At 44.0% G+C, this 23,645-nt stretch overlaps 1 protein-coding gene and 1 long non-coding RNA gene across 2 annotated transcripts in view; one reads left to right on the top strand and one right to left on the bottom strand.

The window, feature by feature from the left end:
• The window catches only part of LOC128775298 (uncharacterized), a 29,810-nt gene extending 11,610 nt beyond the window's left edge, over positions 1 to 18,200 (bottom strand). The window contains exons 1-2 of the long non-coding RNA XR_008419923.1: positions 18,090 to 18,200; positions 17,325 to 17,384 (exon numbers count right to left, since the gene is read on the bottom strand). This is a non-coding gene — a long non-coding RNA (uncharacterized LOC128775298). The remainder of the gene's footprint in view (positions 1 to 17,324; positions 17,385 to 18,089) is intronic.
• Positions 18,201 to 18,216: 16 nt separating this feature from the next.
• On the top strand, positions 18,217 to 20,849 carry MSC (musculin). The gene is made up of 2 exons (XM_019453264.2): positions 18,217 to 18,726; positions 19,644 to 20,849. Exons 1-2 carry the CDS (start codon positions 18,217 to 18,219, stop codon positions 19,728 to 19,730), a joined length of 597 nt encoding a protein of 198 aa, XP_019308809.1. The 3' UTR covers positions 19,731 to 20,849.
• The last annotated feature ends 2,796 nt before the right edge of the window (positions 20,850 to 23,645 follow it).

The raw sequence follows: 23,645 nt of genomic DNA, 5'->3' as shown, positions 1-23,645 counted from the left end.
GACGTACGGTCTCTTCCTCACTCTGGAGAGAGGCGATGCCAACACTCCCAACCTCTTTCTCCCTTTGCTTGTTCACCCCCTCAGCGGGGAGAGGTGCTAATCTGTTTGGTGGGAGCCTGGCTTCCACTAGAGCCTGTGCTCACCTGTGGCCCGGCATCTAGTTCCCTTTGACAGATCTGTGCTAAGGCAGTGAGTTCCCTCTCCTACTCTGGTGCCAGCCATTCTGCTTCATGTCTCTGAGTACTAGCCCGTGTTGGGAGAACCTACTCCAGTCGGTAGGGATGCTTGCCGTTCTCTCTGCATTCCAGTTCCTCCTGCCCTCCAGAAGCCGTCTCTGAACTTCAAGTAAGTGGGACTGGAAGGCTGCACAGCAGACTGGGCTCTCTTTGTAAATACAGAGGTTTTTCTTTGGGTTGGGTGAGAGGAAACCCGATCTGGGCCTCAGGTTTAAGCCACATTTTCCAATCTCGACTTCCCAGGGCCGAGAATTTTATTCGCAACTTCTTTGCCTAAAATGATGATCCTTTGGACCCCCGTTTGGCTAGTGATTCCTCTCTTATGGGTGAGAACCTGACAGAGAGGAGAGGTAATTTTTGGCTCTGGTCTACCTCTGACAGCCATCTCCAAACTACTTGCACATTAGTCCTCATCATTGCATTTTCCGCCTGCCTTGTGGTACTGCCAGGCAGGGATTATTCATTTTAATTTACAGCCAAGAAAATAGAGATTTAGAAAGTTAAGAGACTCAACCACAGTCTAGTGAGTTCGTGGCAGAGGGGGACTAAACTGAAGTGATCGGACACTGGAACAGAATCTCAAAGTCAGGGGCACACTAACGTTCCACGAGAAGAATAACTCGGTCAGCAGTGACTACCTATCCCTTGTACAACTCTGGCAAGGAACTGTTATAAAACCTTAAGAGGTCGAATCCTTATGTACTACAGAGGATGTAGGCAAAAAGAAAATCGTTCAGATAACAAAGTATCATAATGTCAGGTGCATGATTTAATTTCTAAGCTACTGTGACACTGTGACCAGGCAGATCACAAAAATAACACATTGCAGATGTTTTATCCGTGCAGATCTGAGTGAACGTTATGGAACTCTACGCCCTGGTGAATACGCTAAGTGTGCTGCTTCTGTTGTTTTTAAGGACATTATTGGATAGGATATTGGATATCACTAGAGATAATGCAAGCCTGAAAGCCTGTCAAATTGAGGCAGCATATGCACCTGCATCCAGCCGTCCACCACCACAGCCGTTCTGGCAGCTGTCAGTGTTCCCACCCTCCCCCACATAACTGGGAGTATCAAGCCACATGCAAACTGTGTCTGCTTGTGGACAGAGAGGACACAAGGTGACAGCCAGTAAACAGGAAAGCCTTGGCAATCTCGCCGGTCCGAATACTAAACCAGACAAAGTAATGAGATCTCTTTGGAAATGGTACCCCGAACATATTTGGTGTAGAGGTGGAATCCTTCAAGAAGAAAATTTTCCCACAATCTCATTGTCTCAAATTAATATCGAAGTATGTCTCTGCATGTTGAGCAACACCAGCGGAAAAAAGAACTAACTGATGACCCGTTCTCTAGTATTCCTTGTCTCATACTAGGAAGTGGTATGAGGTTAATAAACTATTTTCACTTAACATCCCTTGGTTTTATAGGTAGTTTTTCTATTTCGCTTTGTGTGTGGGTACATGCACACGTGTGTGTGTGTGTGTGCACGTCTGTGCGTGAGAGGAGGAAACACAACAATCTTGAATATTTTGTGTGACATTGGATCACTTTGTGCTGTGTTTATACTAAAAGAAGGGGCAGTAAAAATACAGTCAATTCCATAGTCCATGTTTGCAACCAAGATATAGAAGAAATAGAATTCTGGAATTCTTGGAGAATGATGGCCAAATGTAATCACATGCCTAGTCCATAGTAGAAGCTTACCATGTCTTTGCCGAAAGAGTGAACTTCATTTAACTGGGTTCATCACAGAATGTATTGATTGAATACATGTTAAATGACTATTGTCATTTCCAGAGTTGGAATGACTACTGATTTCCAGAATCACCACCACTCGGGAGTAGCGACAGACTTATGCTTGTACGTGAACATAACTGGGAGATAAGAATAAAAGAAGCTAAATACTTTTTGTTTATTTTTATTCACCTAGACACTGTTTTGTAAAAGTATCAGAGAATATCAAATTGTATAAGCATAGATGCAAATAGTTAAGCCCACCTCTTCCTCTAAGTAGCTTTTCCTCTCGTATCTGAAGGGAAAGCCTTTGAGTCGCAGCTGTTCCTACACCCACTTCTCTCAAGAGAATGTTTCAGCCCCCGCCAGGGAAAGTCTCACCGCAGACAAGCTATTCAGAAGATGAAGAGGCTAAAACACAAATGCACAGGAGAGTGTTTACCTATGAGAATGTGTTAAACAAGCATTTCGAATCCCTGCAGCTAGCTGTTCCTTGGTTCCACTGGTCTGCCTGATTCTTGCATCAAGGGAAGTTAAAAACTTCAGAAAAGACTGAACACGAATTCCTCAACATATGGGGGACCTCTTAACATTCTCCTTCCTACAGGTGAACAGGAGAATTGGCACTTAATTTATTGCCCTTATGATTAGATCTAATGACATACATAATATATATCAAGATTCAGTGGGAAAGGGGATGATGTCAGCAAAAATGGCAGATTAAGGACCTCCAAAAAGTCTTTTCTCCATAAAAGCAATAAGAAAACTCACCAAAATTGTCAGAATCAATATTTTCAGAATGCTAGAAATTAACCAAAGGCTTCCAGCAACCTGGGTAGTATTTTTTTTTTTAAGAAAAACATCTGAATCTTGAAAAGGACTGTGTGATTTGTGGCATTTTAACTTACCCTATTCCCATACCTCCTCTCTGACGCCACAGTAGCCTTGAAAATGGACAGCTCAAAATCACAGTGAAACCCAGCAGCCTTGAAGCCACTGGAAGATAGAAAATGGCACTCCTATGAAAGTTCACTCCAAGAGAATTGTCATTATTTGACCTGTTAGTTCCTGGAAGACCCTACTTGTAAAGATGTCTTTATTTAACCTGACTCAGAGCTCATTCAGTGCAAAAAAAATCTATTCCCCAGGCACATTATCAGAAGCCATTATATGCAATTGTTTAACTTTGAAGCAGCCTAAAGAGGTAAATAACAGTTGGGGGAAATAATAGGCTAATCAAAAATTTAAAAGGAAAACTCTGGGGAATGAGAATTCCATAGAGGCTTTGAAAAGCTCTGAGATGCTCCTGGGGATTGAGAAAGTCACAAACGCAGGTAGGTCTGTGCACCTTCCCAGAACTGTGCATATGATTAAGAAAGACCTGAAAGGCCCTAAACTCTCACCTCTGGCTGACCTTGAGGTTCTGTGCAAGCAGGAAGTGAAGGCTAAGGCAAAATTGTAAATTATTTGGCCAAGCATTGAAGTAGTGCCCCAACACACAGAGAAAGCCCCTCAGTGAAGACTGAGAGATTTAGCAGTTCAGAAATTTAAGGAAACCTCTGTCCAATCATTAGTGGACCACTATGCTAACCAAGTAAAAACTTCGGTGGCCACACCTGACATAGAGTACGGACTTCACAGAATTGATGCAGAAAAGTCATTAAACAGAAACAACAACACACAACAGCAAACCCTGGGAAGGAGGACGAATTTGATTTCCAGAATTGCCACATTATGTTATTTTGAACATCCAGTTATCTACAAAGAAATCATGAGGCATGCAAACAAACAATAAACGTATGACCCATTCAGGAGGAGGAGAAAAGCAACCAATAGGAAACTATCCCTAAGGAAGTCCAGACACTGGATTTACTATACATGTACTTTAAATTAGCCATTTTATTTTATTTTTATTTTCTTAATGTTTATTTATTTTTGAGAGGGAGAGAGACAGAGTGCAAGTATGAGAGGGGCAGAGAGAGAGGGAGACACAGAATCTGAAGCAGGCTCCAGGATCTGAGCTGTCAGCACAGAGCCTGATGCAGGGCTCGAACTCACGAACTGCGAGATCATGACCTGAGCTGAAGTCAGATGCTTAACAAACTGAGCCACCCAGGTGCCCCTAAATTAGCTATTTTAAATATGTGCAAAGAGCTTTTAAAAGAAAACCATGTCTAAGGACTAAAAAAATTCTAAAAAGAACCCAAAAGATATTCTGGAATTGAAAAATATCCAAACTTAATGAAAAGTTCACTAAAGGGGTTTCAACAGGATATTTGAGCAGTCAGAAGAACCTAACAACAGGGCCCCAAAATACACGAAACAGAATTTCTGAGAAGTAAAGGAATAATTAGCAAATTCAACAATAATTGAAGTTGGAACTTCAATACCTCATTTGCAGTAATGGACAGAACTAGAAAGAAAGTCAACAAAGACACAGAATACTTGACCAATACTATAAACCATGTAGCCCTTACAGATATCTATAGAACTCTGCATGTAACAGCAGTGGAATACACATTCTTCTCAAGTACACATGGAACATTCCCCAGGATAGAATGTATGTTACATCGTGAAAGAAGTCTCAATAAATTTAAAAGGATTGAAATAATACAAAGTATTTGTCCAGTAATAGAAGGACATTTGGGAATTCAAAAATATGTGGAAAGTAAGCAACACTCCTTTAAAAAAAAAAGAGTCAAAGAAGAAATCACAAAGGAAATCAGAAAATACTTTGAAAAGAAAATGTTATACTTAGGTATGGTGTGATATATACAACACATTAAAAATACTTATGAAAAAAACTAAAGACACAACAAACCAAACTTAAGGAATACAACACAAACAGTGCTTGAGGGAAATTTATAGCTGTTGTATTAGTCAGGATTCTCCAGAGAAACAAAATCAACAGTATATATATATAAGAGAAGATTTATTATAGGAATTGGTTTATAAGATTAGGGAGGCTGCGAAGTCCCCACATCTGCCATCCGCAAGCTAGAGAACCAGAAAAGTTGGTTGTGTGATTCAGATTGAGTCTGAAGGCCTAAGAAATAGCCCAGCTGATGTCCAAAGGCAGAAGACAGATACCTCAACTCAAGCAGAGAGAGTGAATTTGCCTTTACTCCACCTTTTTGTTCCATTCACATCCTCAAGGAATTGGATGACACCCGTCTACGTTGGTAAAGGCAGTATTTTTTAATGCACTCTAATGATTCAAATATTAATCTTCTGGAGACACCTTCCCAGAAACATCCAGAAGAAATGTTTTCCCAGCTATCTGAGCACGCTTTAGTCTAAACTGACATATAAAATTATCCACCATGCTTATAATAAATGCCTATATTAAAAAAGAATAAAAAAAAGACTTCAAACCAATAACCTAACCTTCTACCTTAAGAAACTAGAAAAGAGAGTAATAAACCATACCAAATATAAGCAAAAGGGACAAAACAATGATTACTGTAGAAATAAAACTGAGAATAAGAAATAAAGAATAGTCAACTTAATTAAACATTTAACTAGAATGACCAAAATGAAGATATGGCACTCAAATTACTAAAATCAGCAATTAAAGGGAGAACATTACTGCTGACACAGAAATGAATCTTTGTGACCATAGATTAGACAATCATTTCCTAGACAATACCCAAAACCTAAACAATCAAAGAAAATACCAGATAATTAGACTTTGTCACAGTCAAAAACTCTTGTGCTTTAAAGGAAAGAATCACACGAAAAGACAACTCACAGAACAGGAGAAAATATTTGCATATCATGTATTTATCCAGAATAAATAAAGCATACTTATAATTCAACAACAAGAAGACAAACAATCCAATTTAAAAATGGACAAAGAACTGGAATAGACATTTCTCCGAAAATACACAAATGGTCAACAAGGACACAAAAAGATGTTGAACATCACTAGGTATTAGGAAAATGCAAACCAAAGCACAATGAAACATCATCACTTCATACTCACTAGGAGGACTATAATCAAAACAAACAAACGAAAAACAATAAAAAGTACTGGTGAGAATGGAGAGAAATTGGAAACTTTCTACATTGCTTCTGTAAATATAAAATGGTATACCTGCCTTGGAAAATATTTTTATAGACTCTCAAAAAGTTAAATATAAGCTTACTATATGACTCAGCATTTCCATTCCTAGATATATACCCAAGAAACTTGAAAACATATGTTCTACAAAACACCGTACACAAATATTCATAACATCATTATTCCCAATAGCCACAAAGTGGAAACAAACCAAACATCCATCAATTGATGAATGGATAAACAGAATTTGGTATGTAAAAACAATGGAATATTATCTAGCCATATAAAAATGAAGTGCTATTACATGAAAAGCATGGGTAAACCTTGAAAAAAAAAACCCCATCATATTTAGTGAAGTAAATCAGGCACAAAAGGTCTGTGACTTATAATATGAATGGCCTATAAATGCAATTAGATGATTCCATTTATGTAATAGTGTCCAGAATAGACAAACACACAGAAACAGAAACATTAGGGGCGCCTGGGTGGCGCAGTCGGTTAAGCGTCCGACTGCAGCCAGGTCACGATCTCACGGTCCGTGAGTTCGAGCCCCGCGTCAGGCTCTGGGCTGATGGCTCAGAGCCTGGAGCCTGTTTCCGATTCTGTGTCTCCCTCTCTCTCTGTCCCTCCCCCGTTCATGCTCTGTCTCTCTCTGTCCCAAAAATAAATAAAACGTTGAAAAAAAGAACTATAAAAAAAAAAAAAAAGAGAAACAGAAACATTAGTGGTTTCCAAGAGGCATGGACTGACTGCTAATTGGTATAGGAGTTCATTTTGGGATGACATAAATGTCTGGGAAATACATAATGATAATGGTTGTACAACCTGTTAATAGACTAAAAACCAATGAACTGCATATTTGTAAAGGGTGAATTTTGTGATTTGAAAAATGATAATTCTATTAAAAGAAAGATGGCTATATCCATCCAAGCGACATGAAGAAAAATTTCTAATTAAAATTTATATTTTTTGACAAAGTAGCATGATAATATTAAAAGAAATATGAAAAGTCAATGTTTTGATATTTTATAGTTACTTGGAACATTTTCCTCCCTGGATAGAATAATTTTTCCATGACATTGAAAATAAGGACTAAATTTCAAGAACTATGAGATTCAATATCCCTTCATAATTTTAATTTTCCCAATTTAAGCACAGAGTGCATAGCATTACATATTATCCTGCTTACTAAATTGTCTAGGATTAGCATACTTTGTCCAAGAACAGTAGATACAGGGTAGACCAGCAGGCTAGAGATGGAGGGAAGGAGTTGAGTTCAAGTCTGAAGGCAGTCTCCTGGCAGAATTTACACTTCCTCTGGGGAGGTCAGTCTTTTTCTATTAAGATAGTCAACCGATTGGATAAGGCCCACTCACATTACAGCGGATAATCTGTTTTAATCAAAGTCTACTGATTTAAATGCTAAGCTCATCTAAAAAAAAAAACACCAAAAACAAACAACAACAACAACAAAAACAACAACAACAACACACCTTCATGAAAACATCTAGAATAATGTCTGGCCAAATATCTGGATATTGTATCATAGCCAAACTGACACATAAAATTAGCCATCATGGGCATGATATGGTAACAAGAGTGCTAGACTCCTATCCCGGGACTCTGAATTCCCCTTCAACTATCTCCATGATTCTCAGCAAGGGACTTTGCCTCTGTTAACCTCAATACGTTTATTGTAAAATGTGAGGAGATACTGAAATTTAGTATGCAGAATAAGGAAATAAGGTCCATGGCGGGACAGATAATCTGATCTATTTCACCTTTTCCCTCCATTAAATTATACATCACATGCCAGTCCATACCCTATGGCTAATATTAAGAAATCAGAGGTTTAGTATTGATGTAAAATACCCACTATTTGCTGTGACCTAGGTGGCTGTGGGACGTATTGAGAGAAATCTGCTAATACTCTCAACCTAAATTTTGAAGAATAGTTTGTGTTTATATATGCATGTATGCCTGCATTTATAGATTTTTTGTCTTTTATATAGACAAAGCACAACGGAAAAAATAGAAGAAATATACCGATTCTTTCACATTGTACTCTATGTCAATGGCACCCTCAAGTCTTGTGCAACACAGTGTTACCGCCTCTCTCCAAATCCTTCCCTCTTCACTTAACCCCCAAATAAAATTATACATATATATATACATGTATATATATACGTATATAAATATATATATATATATATATATATGTAATATGTAAGTATGCCTTCGTTTTGTCTTTCTCTTGCATATCAGGGGTCTCCAACTATAGAGGCTTCATCTAAATCTCTGTGAGTGTCTCCCCTAGACATCATGTTCCTAAATTGCCTCTCTAACCTCATCAAAACCTAACTCACCCACTAATGGCTCATTCTTGCCAGTTCTTGTTACCAAGGATGTAAACAGGCAATCTTATTACCAAGATTCAGCTATTTCTAACTGAAAATCACTACGTATCAGCCACTATGCTAGATTACTTCACAGTTGTTAATGGCTGAAAATGCTATTCAGTCAACCTCATCAGAGCCCTTAACACTTCTTTCAAATAATTTTCCTTACACCTCATCAGACCTTTCTTATAGTCTCTAAAATGGTTACTTCTCACATTTCTCACGGTTTAAAATCTGGATACCTCATGCCTACTCCCCTATCTGAAGTCAGTAACCTGAATTTATACTCTATTGAGAAAACAGAGACCATCGGGAGCTTACCTCTCAAACTTCCTGTTACAAACCTCTGCTGATCTACATTGGCAACCCACGTTATTTTCATCTCATTTTAGGCAGAGAGGTATATTTCTTGTTTTTCAAAGCCAACCCCTGTCCCTATTCTTTCCACCTCCTCTGAGAAGTTAGCCCATCACTATTCCTTTCTGTTTCTCATATTTGTTAATATCTTTAATCTCTTCATCAAAATACAACCATGTTTAAGCAACTCTCATCCTTAAAAAAAAAAAAAAAGGAAAAATTAGTTTCCCACTAAGGTAGAAGTCCAAAGACTTGCACTTGTGGCCAAAATAGATAAGACTTACCTTTCCACCTGAAACAACCACAAAACAAACAAAATATAAGAAATAGAGACTCTCAAAACATGGGGCATGAGGTAGTGGTTAGTGGACTCTAAGAGAAGGGAAACAAATAATGCAAGCCCTAAAATCGCTATAGTTTCTCCAGCTATTGCCATGCCAGAACATTCCAAGCTAAGGAGCAGAAAGGGAGAACCCAGGCAGACTCCCTGAATGGAGAGAACAGAGCTGAGAGACTGCAGAGAACAAGGCAGTTAGAATTCACAGAGCAGAGTACCAGAAAGAAGGGAGCTACCCAGGGACAGAACTCAGAGACCTGCAGAGGGCCCCCTGGGGTGTTCAGCTGATCAATAACTACCAGAGGCTGAAGGAAGAACCACCAAAAGAGATCAAAGGGAGCAGTGCTAGGTACTCACACGGGGCCAGGAATAATACCCGCTCCAGCTGGGTTGGAAAATCTCAGAATTCACAGGGCATTGGGTTGAGTGCTCATAGGACTCGTACCTTGGTAGGGGAATGATTTCCCCTAAATGAGCCCTGCTCTGATTCCTTCTACCAACCTCCAAAGGAAGACCAAAAAGGATTACACCATTTCCAAGTAACTTAACTGAATCCCAGAGCAAAGATCAACAGTATTTACAGGAATACAGAGATATCCAGAACCCAACAGACAACATTTATAATGTCTGGCACCCAAACAAAAGTTGCCAGGCATGTGAAGAAGCAGAAAAATGTGACCCATAATTAAGAGACTAAAACAATTGAAAATGACCCAGTCGCAGAGCCAATACACTGGCTAGGCCTGCTTCTGTGTGTTTCCTTAGCGGCTGCAAGCACCTTGTTCCAGCATCCTAATTTAAGGAGTGACCCAGGGGAGTCTCCGTCCTCACAGGGGACAGCTAGGCTCCTCTTCTCTGCAAAGGTTCTCAATTCTGGAGTACTCCTGCCTGAAGGAGACGCTGAGGACCCACCAGGAACTTCAACCCTACTCAACATTCTGTTTCTGTTCCAGTCCTGGTGCACAGAGGTACTTTTTCTTGCTTTTGAACATGACTATGTCTTTTTAGTTTTCTATTTCTACATCTTAACTCTTATTACCATGTGTTTGGAGCACAAGGGAAGCTTCAAAATGTGATCTTACCATAGCATCTCAACTGGAAGTCCCCACCCATGATTTCCTGAAACTCCTCCCCTGTTTTCAATGACACTACTCACTTTTGGTTTTCCTCTCACCTCACAGATTCCTGTCTTTCTGAGTCCTCCTTCTCTGCTAACCCATGAAACTTTCAAGGGTCCCATTCTCTCTTCATTCTATGAGAAAAAGAGTAATCTGAGGTTTTGTAGGTCTGTGATCCTCTGCAACTTTATAAAAATTCTGATTTTTTTTTTCAATCAGGAATAAAAAGTTACAAATGGTATTTAAAGCTAGAGTTCATTTTTATAAGAAGAGATCTTGCTGCTGGGATGTTCATAATAAATGTAATCCTTCCGCTAGTAGGAATGAACCCTGGGACTGTGGCAAGTATATCATACGAAAAGTAGACGGATACATAAGCTACATTTAAAAACAGGAAATAACTCTTAAAAGTCCATTCAGTTAGTGAGAAATGTAATTGGGTCTCTGTAAGTATTGATAGTAGGGTAGAGTACATAGGAATAAACTGAGTTGGTTAAATGAAGGGCAAATTACGGGTTGAGTGTGCACCTTCCATTAATTATGGGTGAAGGCCGGATTGTGCTCATGTGTTTGTGAATGTTTTCAATCACCACATATTTCGGCAGTGCCTTCTTAAGCTGCTAGCCACTGAGGATACCCAGATGAACAAGACACAGTCTCTGCCTTCATTGAGTTTACAGTTAAGTCTTTCGTTGTTTTTTTTGTTGTTGTGTTTGTTTTTTAATTCTGCCCCTCTCTTCCCTAAAGGAAGCTGCCAGAATGTGGCAGTCTAAGAAGGGATGGGAGCAGGGCAATGTAACCAGGCGTGAGGGTTCCTTAGGTAGGATGTTTGCAACATCCTCAAGGAGCTCTGCTTGAGAATCAGACCTTAAGAGGAATGTAACAGAGTGGATTTTTCTCCCCCCGCTGCAAGTTAATTGGCTCACTTTCCTTGCTAATTGGGCAGAGCCGCACAGATAAGCCAAAGGGGGGGGGGGGGAAATCAAGAAAAAGTGGGCACATTTCCCAAAACACTTCCCTGTTTTCTGATCATCTATGAGAGCTCATTTTAGAATTGGAGGTCAGAGGGGCTTGGGGCTGGAGAAACAAAGTTTGCATGTAAATAAGCCAGGCCCCTCTTTTATAGAAGAGCTGATTAAGGGCCTGGTGGACAAAGTGCACAGAATCCCTGCTCTCTGACACCACAAAGTATCTATTACATGAGAACTTCCTTCTGGCGCCAGGAGGCATTTAGTTTTCACTTGGGTGTTCCGTAGGGGATGAGGCACTGGGTGGGGCGGGGGTCGTGGAGGATTGGACGGCTGCTAAAATGAAAGCAACTCTCAGCAGGGGAATGACTCTTTTGCTCCAGGGGGTACAAAAAGAATGGGACCCTAGGAGAGAGGATGGAGACAATAACATAAGAACTAACCTTGTGCAATGCCCTACATTGTCCAGGGGTGCCTGAACGCTGGGAAGTCTCTGGGAGGTGGGCTATCCACAGAGAAACAAGTCCATGAAGGTGAGCAAGTGTCCCAAGACCATTCAGCTGACAAATGCAGAAATCTTCTAAAGTCCACAGCAAAGGGGGCTCTTTCCGGGAGGAGCCACATGGCAGGATGTCATTCTCTCCCAGGTTAACTCCACAATTAACAAGGCTTGGGACCGCATATTGGAGACCAGAGCAGTGTGCTACATTTCAAGGGGTGTTTTGATAATGAAATATTTTCACACTTCCAAGTACTGCCGATAAACACTAAAAATCTCCTGGCACAGAAGTTTCTTAGCTTCTGCCCAAAAGTGGAAGTCTGTCTCAAGAGATTAAAAAAATTTTTTTTAATGTTTATTTTTTGAGAGAGACAGACAGACAGAGCATGAGCAGGGGAGGATCAGAGAGGGAGGGAGACACAGAATCCGAAGCAGGCTCCAGGCTCCGAGCTGTCAGCACAGAGCCCGACGCGGGGCTCAAACCCACGAACGGTGAGATCATGACCTGAGCCGAAGTCGGACGCTTCACTGACTGACCCACCCAGGCGCCCCAAGAGATTCTTTAAAAAATAAGACTGCACTCAGACTAGCTCACCCTTCAGAATGCCCCCAAATCAATGAGGTCCAGAGATTCTTCAAACAGGCCTCCTTCGGAGGCCTTCACCGCAGGGCTTTTTCTCCCTGAGAGCTGGTGTGCTTCACTCTGCTAGTGGAGCAGTCAAAGTCATTTTCAGGAGATACACAGCATGCCAGGGGCAGGAGAGTTTACGGTTTCAATCCGCAGATACTGCTTTAAAAAAAATCTTTTCCCAAAGCCACCTGCATTTTTACTTGTCAAGACAGTCAGTGAAGATTTTTTCCTTCCCTCTTGATGGCAGAGAAAATCAGGTCTCTGAAACATACTCAGACTTTTTCGCCCTCGAGCCTCCGCAGACCTGATGTGTCCAGGCACTGGCCTGTCTACGCACTGAGGCCTGTTGGGGCTCCAAGGAAGCAAAAATCTTGGCACAACTTCTGGATAAGAAGCCAGCAGTGGATGACTGGTTGTGTCGTAGATGACAGAGAACTCCTCTTGTCCTTTCCGAGTGTTCCCACAGGTGCTTGGCCGCTTCCTTGGTGGCGCCCAAATGCCAGGAGTCCCTTTCCTTCCTGGGCTGGGAGTGGGGGTGGAGGGGACATCCTGGACGACCCGGGATGGAGGCTGCAGGGGACCTAGAGCTGGGCACGTGGCTTCGTGTAGCCAAAGAAAGAAGAGACAGGGCCTGGGGTGAGGCTGGCCTAACTGTGTCTCCAACCGACCTGCTCCCCGTGTGACCAGCACACCACGTGACTAGCAGTCCATGTGGCCCGTGCACAGCGTTCCCCAGATCTTTTACCTCGCTGGCCTAGGTGTCCTGCTCCTTAAGCACTGAAAGCCTAATGAACTGGGCCATGGAGCTCTGGCTGATGTCTGCAGAGTGTCCGTTATGCCTGGGGGGGATCAAGCTCAATGCTTCTCCAGGGCTAAGGCTTCCGTTACATAGTAGGGCAGAGTGTCTCTCAGCATGTTCTAGGGTCAGGTGGATTATGTGAGGTTGAGGACGCGTGGTGAGGTGCAGGGGGGAGATGACAGGGATGAGGGACAAGATACGTGATGTCATGTGTGCTTCCCGAATGATCATGCTTTTTCCCACGAGAGTGTGTCCTGAGTAGGTGGGAGTTGGTCTCACAGTGAACCTTATACACTCCATCTATAGTAGCATAGTTAATCCCTACATTATCCAAAAGAAAATAATCTGAGCCGCATATATAAATCGAAATGTTTAGTAGCTGCATTATCAAACCAAAAAGAAACAAGTGAAAATAATTTTAATCACATTTTTTTCAACCCAATATATCCAAAATGCCATCATTGTTAGACATAATTTTGGAAACATATTCATGATGTATTTTACATGATCTTATTCATTTTGTCTTCAATATCTGGTGTGTGTTTTACTCTACTGTACATGACTAGCCACAGCTCAAGTCTTCAATAGCCTTCTGTGGCTAGTGGCTTCCATATTGGCCAATTGGAGACTCTGTTTTTGTAGATCAAAGATATGGCAATTTCTTCAGCCATCCAGATGGCTCAGAATATCAGGAGACTTTAGGAAGATACCACCAGGAAGGTCAGTAGGGAGGGCTCTTTCCATTCAAATGCATTGTCACAGCAATCATTTCTTAAGCATTTACTTACTAATGTTTTGGCCTGGTGTTCCCAGAACGTAGATGCAACCGCTCCTCTCCCAAAACCCTAAACCCACCTGACCAGCCCAAATTCAGACTTTCGCATCTAGTCTTCCAACAGAGTTAGAAGGGGCAGTGGCCATAAATGGCCTATTTTCTGTGGTCTCTAATTATTAACCTACCTTGGTCTACCTTTTTAGAAAACCTAAGTTTTAGATATTTTTAATACATTTTTAAATATTTATTTTGAGAGAGAGAGAGCTCATGCACATGTACATACGAGTGGGAGAGGGGCAGCGAGAGAGAGAGGGAGGGAGAGAGGGAGAGGGAGAATCTCAAGCAGGTTCCAAGCTCAGCAGGGAGTCTTATACAGGGCTCAATCTTAAGACCATGAGCTCGGGACCTGAACCAAAACCAAGAGGTAGATGTTTAACCAACTGAGCCACCAAAGCACCCCTAGATATTTTTAATGTTTTAAACCATTTAAAATATTTAAATATTGCATTTAAAAATATTTTAATATATTAAGTGCCTTTTCCGTGTTACATCTGAGTGTGCTTTCACATACACCACAATTTCATGTAAACCTTTCAATAACTCTGATTTAGGAATGTTATTCCAGTTTTTAAATAAGGAGAGTGAGGATTGGAGAAGTGCTGTGACTTTACGGCAAGAGAACCTGGAGAAAGAAATGTAGGCCCATCCATTTTCCCTCAGTGAGGTCTCCTACAAGATCTATGGGAAATGGGATCATGTACTTCAAACCCTAGAAGCTTGCAGTTAAAGCAAATGGCATCCTGGGGCCATCGAAAACCCAGAACAAGTCCTGGAGTACAAAACCTGGGTCAGTTCCTGACCTGATACTTATTAGCTATATGACATTGGACAAAGCAATTAATAGTGATGAAAATAACTCGCATTTATTGAACTTCTTCCATGTATCAGGCTCTGGCCCAGGCATTTGCTCATACCCTTCCTCTCCCTTATGAGACAGATAGTTCATTTTATAGATCAGGAAACTGGGCCTCAGAAAAAGGAAATTGCCAAAGGTCATACAGCCAATAAGCAGGAAAACCAGGATTAGAAAACATTATTAAATGTATTAATGTTTGTTTTATAATGTAACTTTTAGCCCACCCAGCCTCCCTTGCCTACTTAAAAAGGACATCTTAAAGAATTTCAAGACGATTAATATATACCATAAATATCTGTATATTCAGGCCACAAATCTAAAAGGTTGCAAAGCAGGGTGCCTGGGTGGCTCAGTTGGAAAAGCACTGGACTTGATTTCAGCTGAGATCATGATCTCATGGTTCATGAGTTCCAGCCCCAGGTGATGCTCTGTGCTGAGCCTGCAGCAGATTCTCCCTCTCTCCCTGCCCCTCCCCCACTTGCACTCTCTCTGTGTCTCTGAAAATAAATAAATAAACTTTAAAAAAAAATTAAAGAAAACATGTTGCAAAGCAGGGGCAGATAGGAATTATTTTCAATATGCTTTTTTTAAAATACAAAAATAAAGTCTTTACGATTCATTTGCAGTGTACAACTTGCCAAAACATTAGAATAGCTGAACCTTCAAAAGAATAATTATACTTGCACTGTTCAGCTCATGGGGCTGTTGTATTGAGAGAGAAGGGAAAGTAAAAGCATATTCAAAGTGTAAAGAGGTGACAGACGTCATATATTACAAACATGCTTAAAGCAAACTGCAGTTACACACTAATATGAAATGCATTTGAAGATACACTTCCTGATCTTTATTGGGAGTCTGCAACTTGAAAAAAAAAAGAGTAAAAGAAAAATATTACTAGAAGGAAAGGGAGGGAAAGGAATAATGAAAGAAGATGAAAATAGCTGCCTTTCTTGAAAGAGAACACAGGAAGGGAGGGAAGAAGGAACAGAGATAAAGAAGAAGGAAAAAAGAATGGAAAGACGGAAAGATAAAGAGGCACAAAGAAGAGAAGAGAAACAGAAAGGAAAGAGCTATGAAAAAAATAAGCAGAAACATTTGGGGTCAGTCAGTTCCTACAAGCAAGAGAAACTGGCCATGACCTGCTTAGCTTTGAGACTGGGTACAGATTTTTGCGACTGTTTAGAGAAAAACTAGCACTTTGCCCACCATTAATCTTTTCTAAAGAAAGACTTTGTTCTGCACCTGTATAAACAATCCAGATTTTTAAAACCTATATGCCTGCCTCTAATGTGTGAGACTATGTATTTATACTGATAGGTTCAAGTCACCAATAGGTGATGCAGAAATCTAGCTTACGATCTCCTTTTTACATCCTTCGCTCCCCCTTCTCACTTTTTCTTCCCTCCTTGGCCTGTGGCACCTAAAGTCAAGTTCAAGTTCGAGCACCCCTATGAAGAACTCTACATTCTGTGGATACTCTCTGCCTTTTCCCAGCCCAGAGAGAACGGAAAATGAGCGATATTTTCACTCAAATGATCCCCAGAGGAGCTCCTGCCCCATCCCTTAACAAAATGACAAAATGTATAGGGAGAAAACCTCTACAAATGAGGGAGACCAGGAGGGCTTGTGTGAAACATCCCCCACCAGGGAGGCCTGGCCTGGGATACGAAGGTGGATGATGCCTGAGTGATGAAGTCAGCCCAGGCCAGCCACCTGTTGTGGCACTTCAGGCACGAAGCCGGGAGCATTTGTTCTGCGGAGTTGCTGGTGGAGGGAGGCTGGCCCCATGGCTTCTGCCCACTCTGTCCTGGGCTGACTGCACATTTCTTTCCTCGCACTTGGCTCCGTTTGGGAGCCTGTGAGCTTTCAGGGAAAGGACAAGTAAACACCTAACTCCGGTTTGAAGCCTAGGTTTCCTCATTGCTAAACGGAGTTACCATACCCCAACCTCGCAGTGGTTTAATCATTTTGTTGTTTTGTTGTTTTCTTTTAATTCCTGTGGGCAGTCGTATGGCGCCCAGCCCAGTGACTGGCGCACAGCAGGCACTCAGTAGCTGGCCATAGGTGCCTCCTTCCAAAGTGAAGTACCCATTCCAAGAGCACCTACCTACTGCAAAGGTCCTTTGAGTTAGAAAATAATGAGGCCACGGTTTTGTTTTGTTTTCTTTGGGGGAGGGGAGTGGGCAGAGGGCTTATTTTTGGTTGGCAATGAACACCATAATTCTGGACGCTGTTCTGTCGGAGTGTGCTCTTCAGTACACAATCTAAAATAGGAATCGATTCCTTAGACTACAACGCAAAGAGTTGGGGCAAGAGCTTCTGCCTTATGCATTGTGGTATTACAAACAAAACGAAGCATCAAATTCTCAAGACAGTGGAAAACAGTGGATATAACGGCTTGTGATGTGTGGTGAGGGAGGCGTGTTAGCGACTGAAGACCGAGGGGCCGGGGATGCTAGACACGGATCTCCGTCCGTATTCTACTTACCAGCCCGGTGATTGGGGGTCCTTTACTTAAATCTCTATCTCTGTGGCTTAGCTTGAAGTTCTGCAAAGTGGAGATAACGTTTAAGTCACAGATGTTTGAAAATGGAACGAACCGAACCAATGTACTAAAAGTGCTTTGTAAATCATAAAGCCACGTTAGGGGAAAAGGAGGACGGAAAAGGGAGAGGTTAACTGTTGTCAGTGTTGTTTGCTTGCTTTGCTCTTAAGCTGTGGTCGGGCAAGCCCAGGATAGGCAGTCCTACATGATGCGTTATGAACCTGGGAAACAGTTCCGCTGAAAAGTCCGGGAGAGAAGCAGAGGTCGCGATCCTAGGGCTTTCTTTGAAGCGTCTGGCAATCTCCGCCATCGCTAAGACTAGTTGGGCGTGGAAGTGGGGTGGGTACGAACAAGGTCCCCTCCTTCACTTGCCCGACACACATCTCTCACTGACAATCTGAGGGTCCCACGGACCCGGGGCCCCAAATCGCGGCTCAGCGGAGACTTCCCCTTCCCTGCCCCCAACAGCAGATCCTGAGCGCAGAAAAACGGTCCCCACCCCTTCCACGCCCCCGCCCCACCTCTTGCTCCCCTTTCCAACCCCCTCGTCTTTGCCCGGGTGGTTTGTCCCGAGGAGTACAAATAAATAGTCCTGTCAAAAGGCGCAGCTAGCGCTAGTGCGCGCGGGGCCTGGGCGGGGGCGCGGACTCCTCGGCCCGCGCTCTCCCGGGTCCGCGGCACGGCTCGCTCCCCGGCGGGGCTGCCTACCCGGGTCTCCAGTTTCGCTCCGAACGCTGCCTGGCCCCCCGCCTCCGCCAGAGGGAGCGGAAGGCCGACACCGCGAGGCTGGCCTGGGGCAGGAAGGCGGGCGCGCGTGGGCGTGGGGGACGCGGTGATGTCCACCGGCTCGGTGAGCGACCCCGAGGAGATGGAGCTGCGGGGGCTGCAGCGGGGGTACCCGGTCCCCGCCTCCAAGAGGCCGCCCCTCCGCGGCGCCGAGCGCAGCTACATCTCGCCCAGTGACAACTCCTCGGCCGAGGAGGAAGACCCCGACGGCGAGGAAGAGCGGTGCGCGCTGGGCGCGGCCGGCGGCGCGGAGGGCTGCAAGAGGAAACGGCCGCGCGTGGCTGGGGGCGGCGGCGGCAAGAAGCCCCTCCCGCCCAAGGGCTCGGCGGCCGACTGCAAGCAGTCGCAGCGCAACGCCGCCAACGCCCGCGAGCGCGCCCGGATGCGCGTGCTGAGCAAAGCCTTCTCCAGGCTCAAGACCAGTCTGCCTTGGGTGCCCCCAGACACTAAGCTTTCGAAGCTCGACACGCTCCGGCTGGCTTCCAGTTACATCGCGCACCTGCGGCAGCTGCTGCAGGAGGACCGCTACGAGAACGGCTACGTGCACCCGGTGAACCTGGTAGGGGCGCCGCACGCGAGGCTCGGGGCGAGCGGCCGGGAAATGCTCAGGGAGCTCCCGCGTGCCAGGCAGGGTCAGCCCCCTGGCAAGAACCCGAAAGGGGGGGGGGTGCTGGAATGGGTGGTGAGGAGTCCAGTTTAGTTTCTCCCAGTCAAGGGAGGGGCCAGGCCGTTTTCCTGGGGAAGAACCGTGCACCCTTCAGTGCTTCTTCATTCTGATCTTTGTACCTGGTACTTTGCCCTGTGACAGCAGTTGGCTTAAATCCTACTTCCGGGGTGAATCTCGATGCCATCTGCGTCCACCAGCCGGTTGCAGATTCAATGGCAAGTCTCTGTCGCCCAAGCTTTTCCATCTAAGAGTCAGACAGGTTCCATTTAAGGAGCCCTACTTACTGAAAGGAAGGAGGGAAGGCCGAGCTCTATTTAATCAGCCTTTGGATGTTAAAAAGTTCTTGCAGAATAGCAGAGGTTTCCCCAAAAGGGATTTGTCTGGAAAGTCCCTTTCTAACCTGCCAACTTTCCAGGCTTGAGAAAGAACCTATTCCAGTTCCTACTTAGAGTGGAGGGCTGATGATGGGGTGTGTGTGTGTGTGTGTGTGTGTGTGTGTGCGCGCGCGCGCGCGTCCTGGGGGAAGGGAATTAAACACAAAATCCCAAACTTTTGCAAGTTTCACCAAATCATCTTGAGGGCAAAGTCCAGGAGGAAGCGTGGACGGAAGTCTTAACGTCTCACGCAATCAAAATCCAGTAAAATTAAAATCCCACTTTGGAGAGAAGATACCCAAATTCCCAGAACACGGATAAAATCTGAGCTACTCAAAGCCAGGGGTATTCCAGGGTTCATTTAAGAGAGCGGTTTCGCTTTGAGACGGTATTTTTTTTTTTCCTTCGATGTCTGATTCTCTTTTGACTTTACAGACATGGCCGTTCGTGGTCTCAGGACGACCTGACACCGACACCAAAGAAGTTTCCGCAGCCAACAGATTATGTGGGACCACCGCTTAGATCGAAGTCACTTGCTGGAGTTACTGTTCAAGCGCGTGTGTTTGGGGGCCACGGAGAGAAGGGAGCATGAGAACCCCCAGAGAATGGGGAAAAGTGCCATCGGACTCTGCTAAATCCTCCTCGACACCCCCCACCCACCCGAACTGTGAGCAGGACGTGAGGCGGGCGTTGGGGACAGAGCCTGAGGGCTGGCCGTGTGGCCGTCATCGCAGGGCGCCAAGGGCTGCGGCTGCTGGGGATCCTGGCGACGACAGTTTTCTTTTCCAAAGACCTTCCTTCTGTCTCTACAACGCGCAACCAGAGCCAGCCTCGGGCTTTAGCAGTGTAGAGTGACCCCCGCGCTGTCGTGCCAAACCGCCTACGAGTTAGTTTCCCGACTGAGCCAGATAGACGTATACGATGGCGGGGCCCTGCCCAGCACAAGCTTGTTACGGTGAGGCAGTGGTTAGAACGTGCTCTGGATGAGTGGCTTTACAGACAGCAGTCTTCACGCGAGACCAACATCGGGGCATGTTTTTAAGTTGCAAAGAGAGGGGAGTGGCACACCTGGGCCAGGTTTGTACCCCCACGGGACCCCAGCCTCCGGGAGGCAGGGGCACGCCCGCTCCGCCTAGGGAAAGACGGAGGCGCCCTTTCCCAGACCACCTGACCCGGGTTGGCCCGGGGCGCTCCCGGCGCTTCTGCCTCCGGGCTGCAGTCAAGCCCTTCACTCCCCCCAGGCTCCAGCTGCTTCCCAGCCAGGCTTCTGTCTCCACCCGCCTCCCGTCTAAACTAGAGCCTCCCACTCCCGCACCCCGCACCCCGCACCCCACCAGGCTCGCGTCCCCTTCAGGCCTCCGTCCAGTCCTTCCTCCCACGCCTCCTTGCAGCACCCCTCCTCCGGCCCCTGACCATCCCCAGCGGGCCTGCCGCCTCCAGGCTCTGGTCGCCTCCCCCGGCCCACCGTCCAGGCTCTGCCTCGCGGGAGGAGTGCGCTGGGTGGTCCGCTGAGGCTGTACGTACCCAGTGACCCCGCTCAGGGGAAATGCGCCGCTGTCTCGAGGCTGCACTACCACAGCAACTAGCAAATGTAAATAAATTTATTTTTTTATGAATAATAAAACGCGTTGTGAAAACCGAGTGGCCGTGGGCGCGGCAGAATGTGGTCTTTGTTGCCTTTTACCTAGTTTGGTCCGGAAGTTCATTTAAAGGTGCTTTCTTGGCTCCCTGCGCTGGGATTGGTTCTTTCTCTGCAGAACGGGTGGTGATCACATTTAAATTACTGCGCTTCCAAATGGAACTCTCATTACTTTCTATGATTTGATTCTTCTGGAGGCCGAGGTTACTGGAAGACAAGAACCAGAGGCTCGTTACACCAGAAGAGTCTTTGGGGCCAGGGCCACTTTGAAAGGTGTACAAACAGGGTAATATAGGTACACTTCTTACACTTACACACACACACACATACACACAGGATGCTTTCTCCAGCTTAAACCCCTACAGCCCACACACTGGAGTGGGGAGTAGGTCTCAGGTCTAATTGGCAGAATAAAACCATAATACAAGGCGCCAAGCTGTGTTTCAGTTAGAGCTTTTCTTTCTTCCCCTAAATAATGTTTATACAGTGCTTTTAATGTACACCACCTCATTTTCCGTGTTATTGTCTTTCATATTCACTGCAATATTCTCAAGAAGTAATAACCTGGAATACCATCATATGGTTTTTCAAACGCCAGTCTTTTTATTTTATTTTATTTTATTCTATTTTATTTATTTTTTAACGCTCGTCTGTTTTAAAGCTGCATTCTCGTTGTAGAACATTTAGAAAATTTGGAAAAGTGTGAAGGAGAAAACTACCTAAACAACTACCTGATTTGGAGTATGTTCGTTATTTAATAAAATCGAAAGGCAGTTTTCTTGACCAGAAAGAGAAAATACAGCTGGGGTTTAGGAGGTGAGAGGGAGCTGGGGAGCATGATTTCCTGTTTTGAACTAAACTAAACCAAAACTCTGGATAACCGCTTTCGGAGACGATTTTCTTGGGCTTTATTCACAGGGGGAGGGACCTGGCCCTCAGGATCTAATCTGTCACAACACCAGAGGTTGGCACAGAATTACACTACTTGGTTTCTGTGGCATTAGGGCTCTCTGGTAAAAGCAAACTCAGGTTTGCTAACTAGTGACGGGAAACCCTAGTATCGTGGTTTAAAGGCACTTAGGCCCCCTGATAAGTTCTGGGTGGCCCGCTTCTTGGGGGTGGGGTGTCTCCTGGAGGCCAGCTGTTAGTGTCTTTTCCAAAGTTTCCATCACATTCGATCCGTTTTAAGGGAAGGGGGCAGTGTGGTATGTTGTTGAGGTGACCTTGAATGTCCACAGAACCCAAGTAGAAATTGAAGCTCTGCCACCCACAGAATAGTGACCATATGCAACCCCTCTAAGCCTCCGTTTTATCACCTACAAAATGGTGATAATAACAGTGCCTACCTAGGAAGAGTGCCATCAGAAATAAATGTGAAAATATTTACACAACCCTTCTAATAAGCAGTGAGCAGCACCCTAAATGACTCCTTAAAAAAGTGGGGAGACATGCTTTGGCAAAGGGGACACTTTAAACAGGTGGGGCATTTCAGGATTCCAGTCTTTAATATTCGTGGCCCAGCTTTAAAATGCCTGGATTACAACCATAAAACAGAAGTGTCCCACAAAAGCAGAAACAGAAAAAGTTAAAAAAAAAAAAAAAGAAAAGAAAAAGAAAGAAAGAAAGGGTGTGTTTGTAGTAAATACAGAAAAGAAGAAGCATTTGAATAAACAAAATATTTGGGCAAATTTTCATAAACAAAATTTAAATATTTGTGTCTATAATTATATTCTCTCTGGGCAGTTCAGGGGTAAACTCACAGATTTCCTGCCCTTCCTCTATCACCACTCCCCACACTGAAGTGGCCTTCTTCACTGATTCATGTGTCCAGACTGTCATACCATGCAAACTCATTTCTGTTGCCACTTTACAGGGAAGAAAAAAAATCTTCAGAATTATTTTTGGGGGCTCCGTTGGTTAAGCGTCCAACTTCTGCTTGGGTCATGATCTCAAATTTGTAAGTTCCAGCCCTGCTTTGGGCTCTGTGCTGACAACTCAGAGCCTAGAGCCTGCTTCAGATTCTGTCTCCCTCTCTCTCTGCCCCTCTCACCCCACCTCAAAAATAAATAAACGTTAAAAAAAAAAATTATTTTTGCTCCACGGTTTCTTTAAAAAGTCCAATGCCAAGAATTATGTTATTTAAAAAGAAGAAGAAGGAAAGAGACCAATTTCTAGTAAGTCTCAGTGAATCTGTATCAATTGCTCAAGCTTCTTGGACAACAGTGGCTGTAGGAGAGGTCTTGAGCACCTTGGAACAGTCTTTTATTGATGGACCATGACCATTGTGCACTCTGAGTAGTAGAAAGGGAGCCCAAAGCCTTCCTTATTCTCTTTTTCCTTTATTTTCCTTTAGGAATTTGGGTTGAAGAAATAGGAGTTGAGGCTGGCTATGGAGAAGATTAAGAAAAAAAGAAGAACGTCTCTCTGAAGGATTATTTCAATTCGATTCTGCTGCTGTGTGAGAAGAGTTGAGAGAAAAAGCTGTAAGGACTATAATGCAAAAAGTACTGAATAGCAAATAAAAATGAGTAAATTGAAAAATAGTCTTCAGGGGGCTTTTTGAGAGACCAAAGCATTATTATTAGTGATACTGACTCAATCAAAGAGAACAAAAAATCCCCTTTCACAGGCTCTTCCTAAGATGAATATTTTAAAAGAAATGCTTTCGGCACTGTAATCTTGAAACACCTAGGCGTCTCTCTTGGTTGTGGATGTTGAATTGATTTTGTGAGTATTCTTTTGCTCTGGACTTCAAGTTACAACTTCACTTTAGTCTGATGGCTCCTTCAACAGATAGT

The sequence above is a fragment of the Panthera pardus genome, unplaced genomic scaffold, assembly GCF_024362965.1.
Source record: "Panthera pardus isolate Hobbes unplaced genomic scaffold, ASM2436296v1 HiC_scaffold_7, whole genome shotgun sequence".
In the NCBI taxonomy this organism is placed as follows: domain Eukaryota; kingdom Metazoa; phylum Chordata; class Mammalia; order Carnivora; family Felidae; genus Panthera; species Panthera pardus.
The sequence above is the reverse complement of the archived record's forward strand: the minus strand, read 5'-3'. Positions and strand labels throughout refer to the sequence as shown.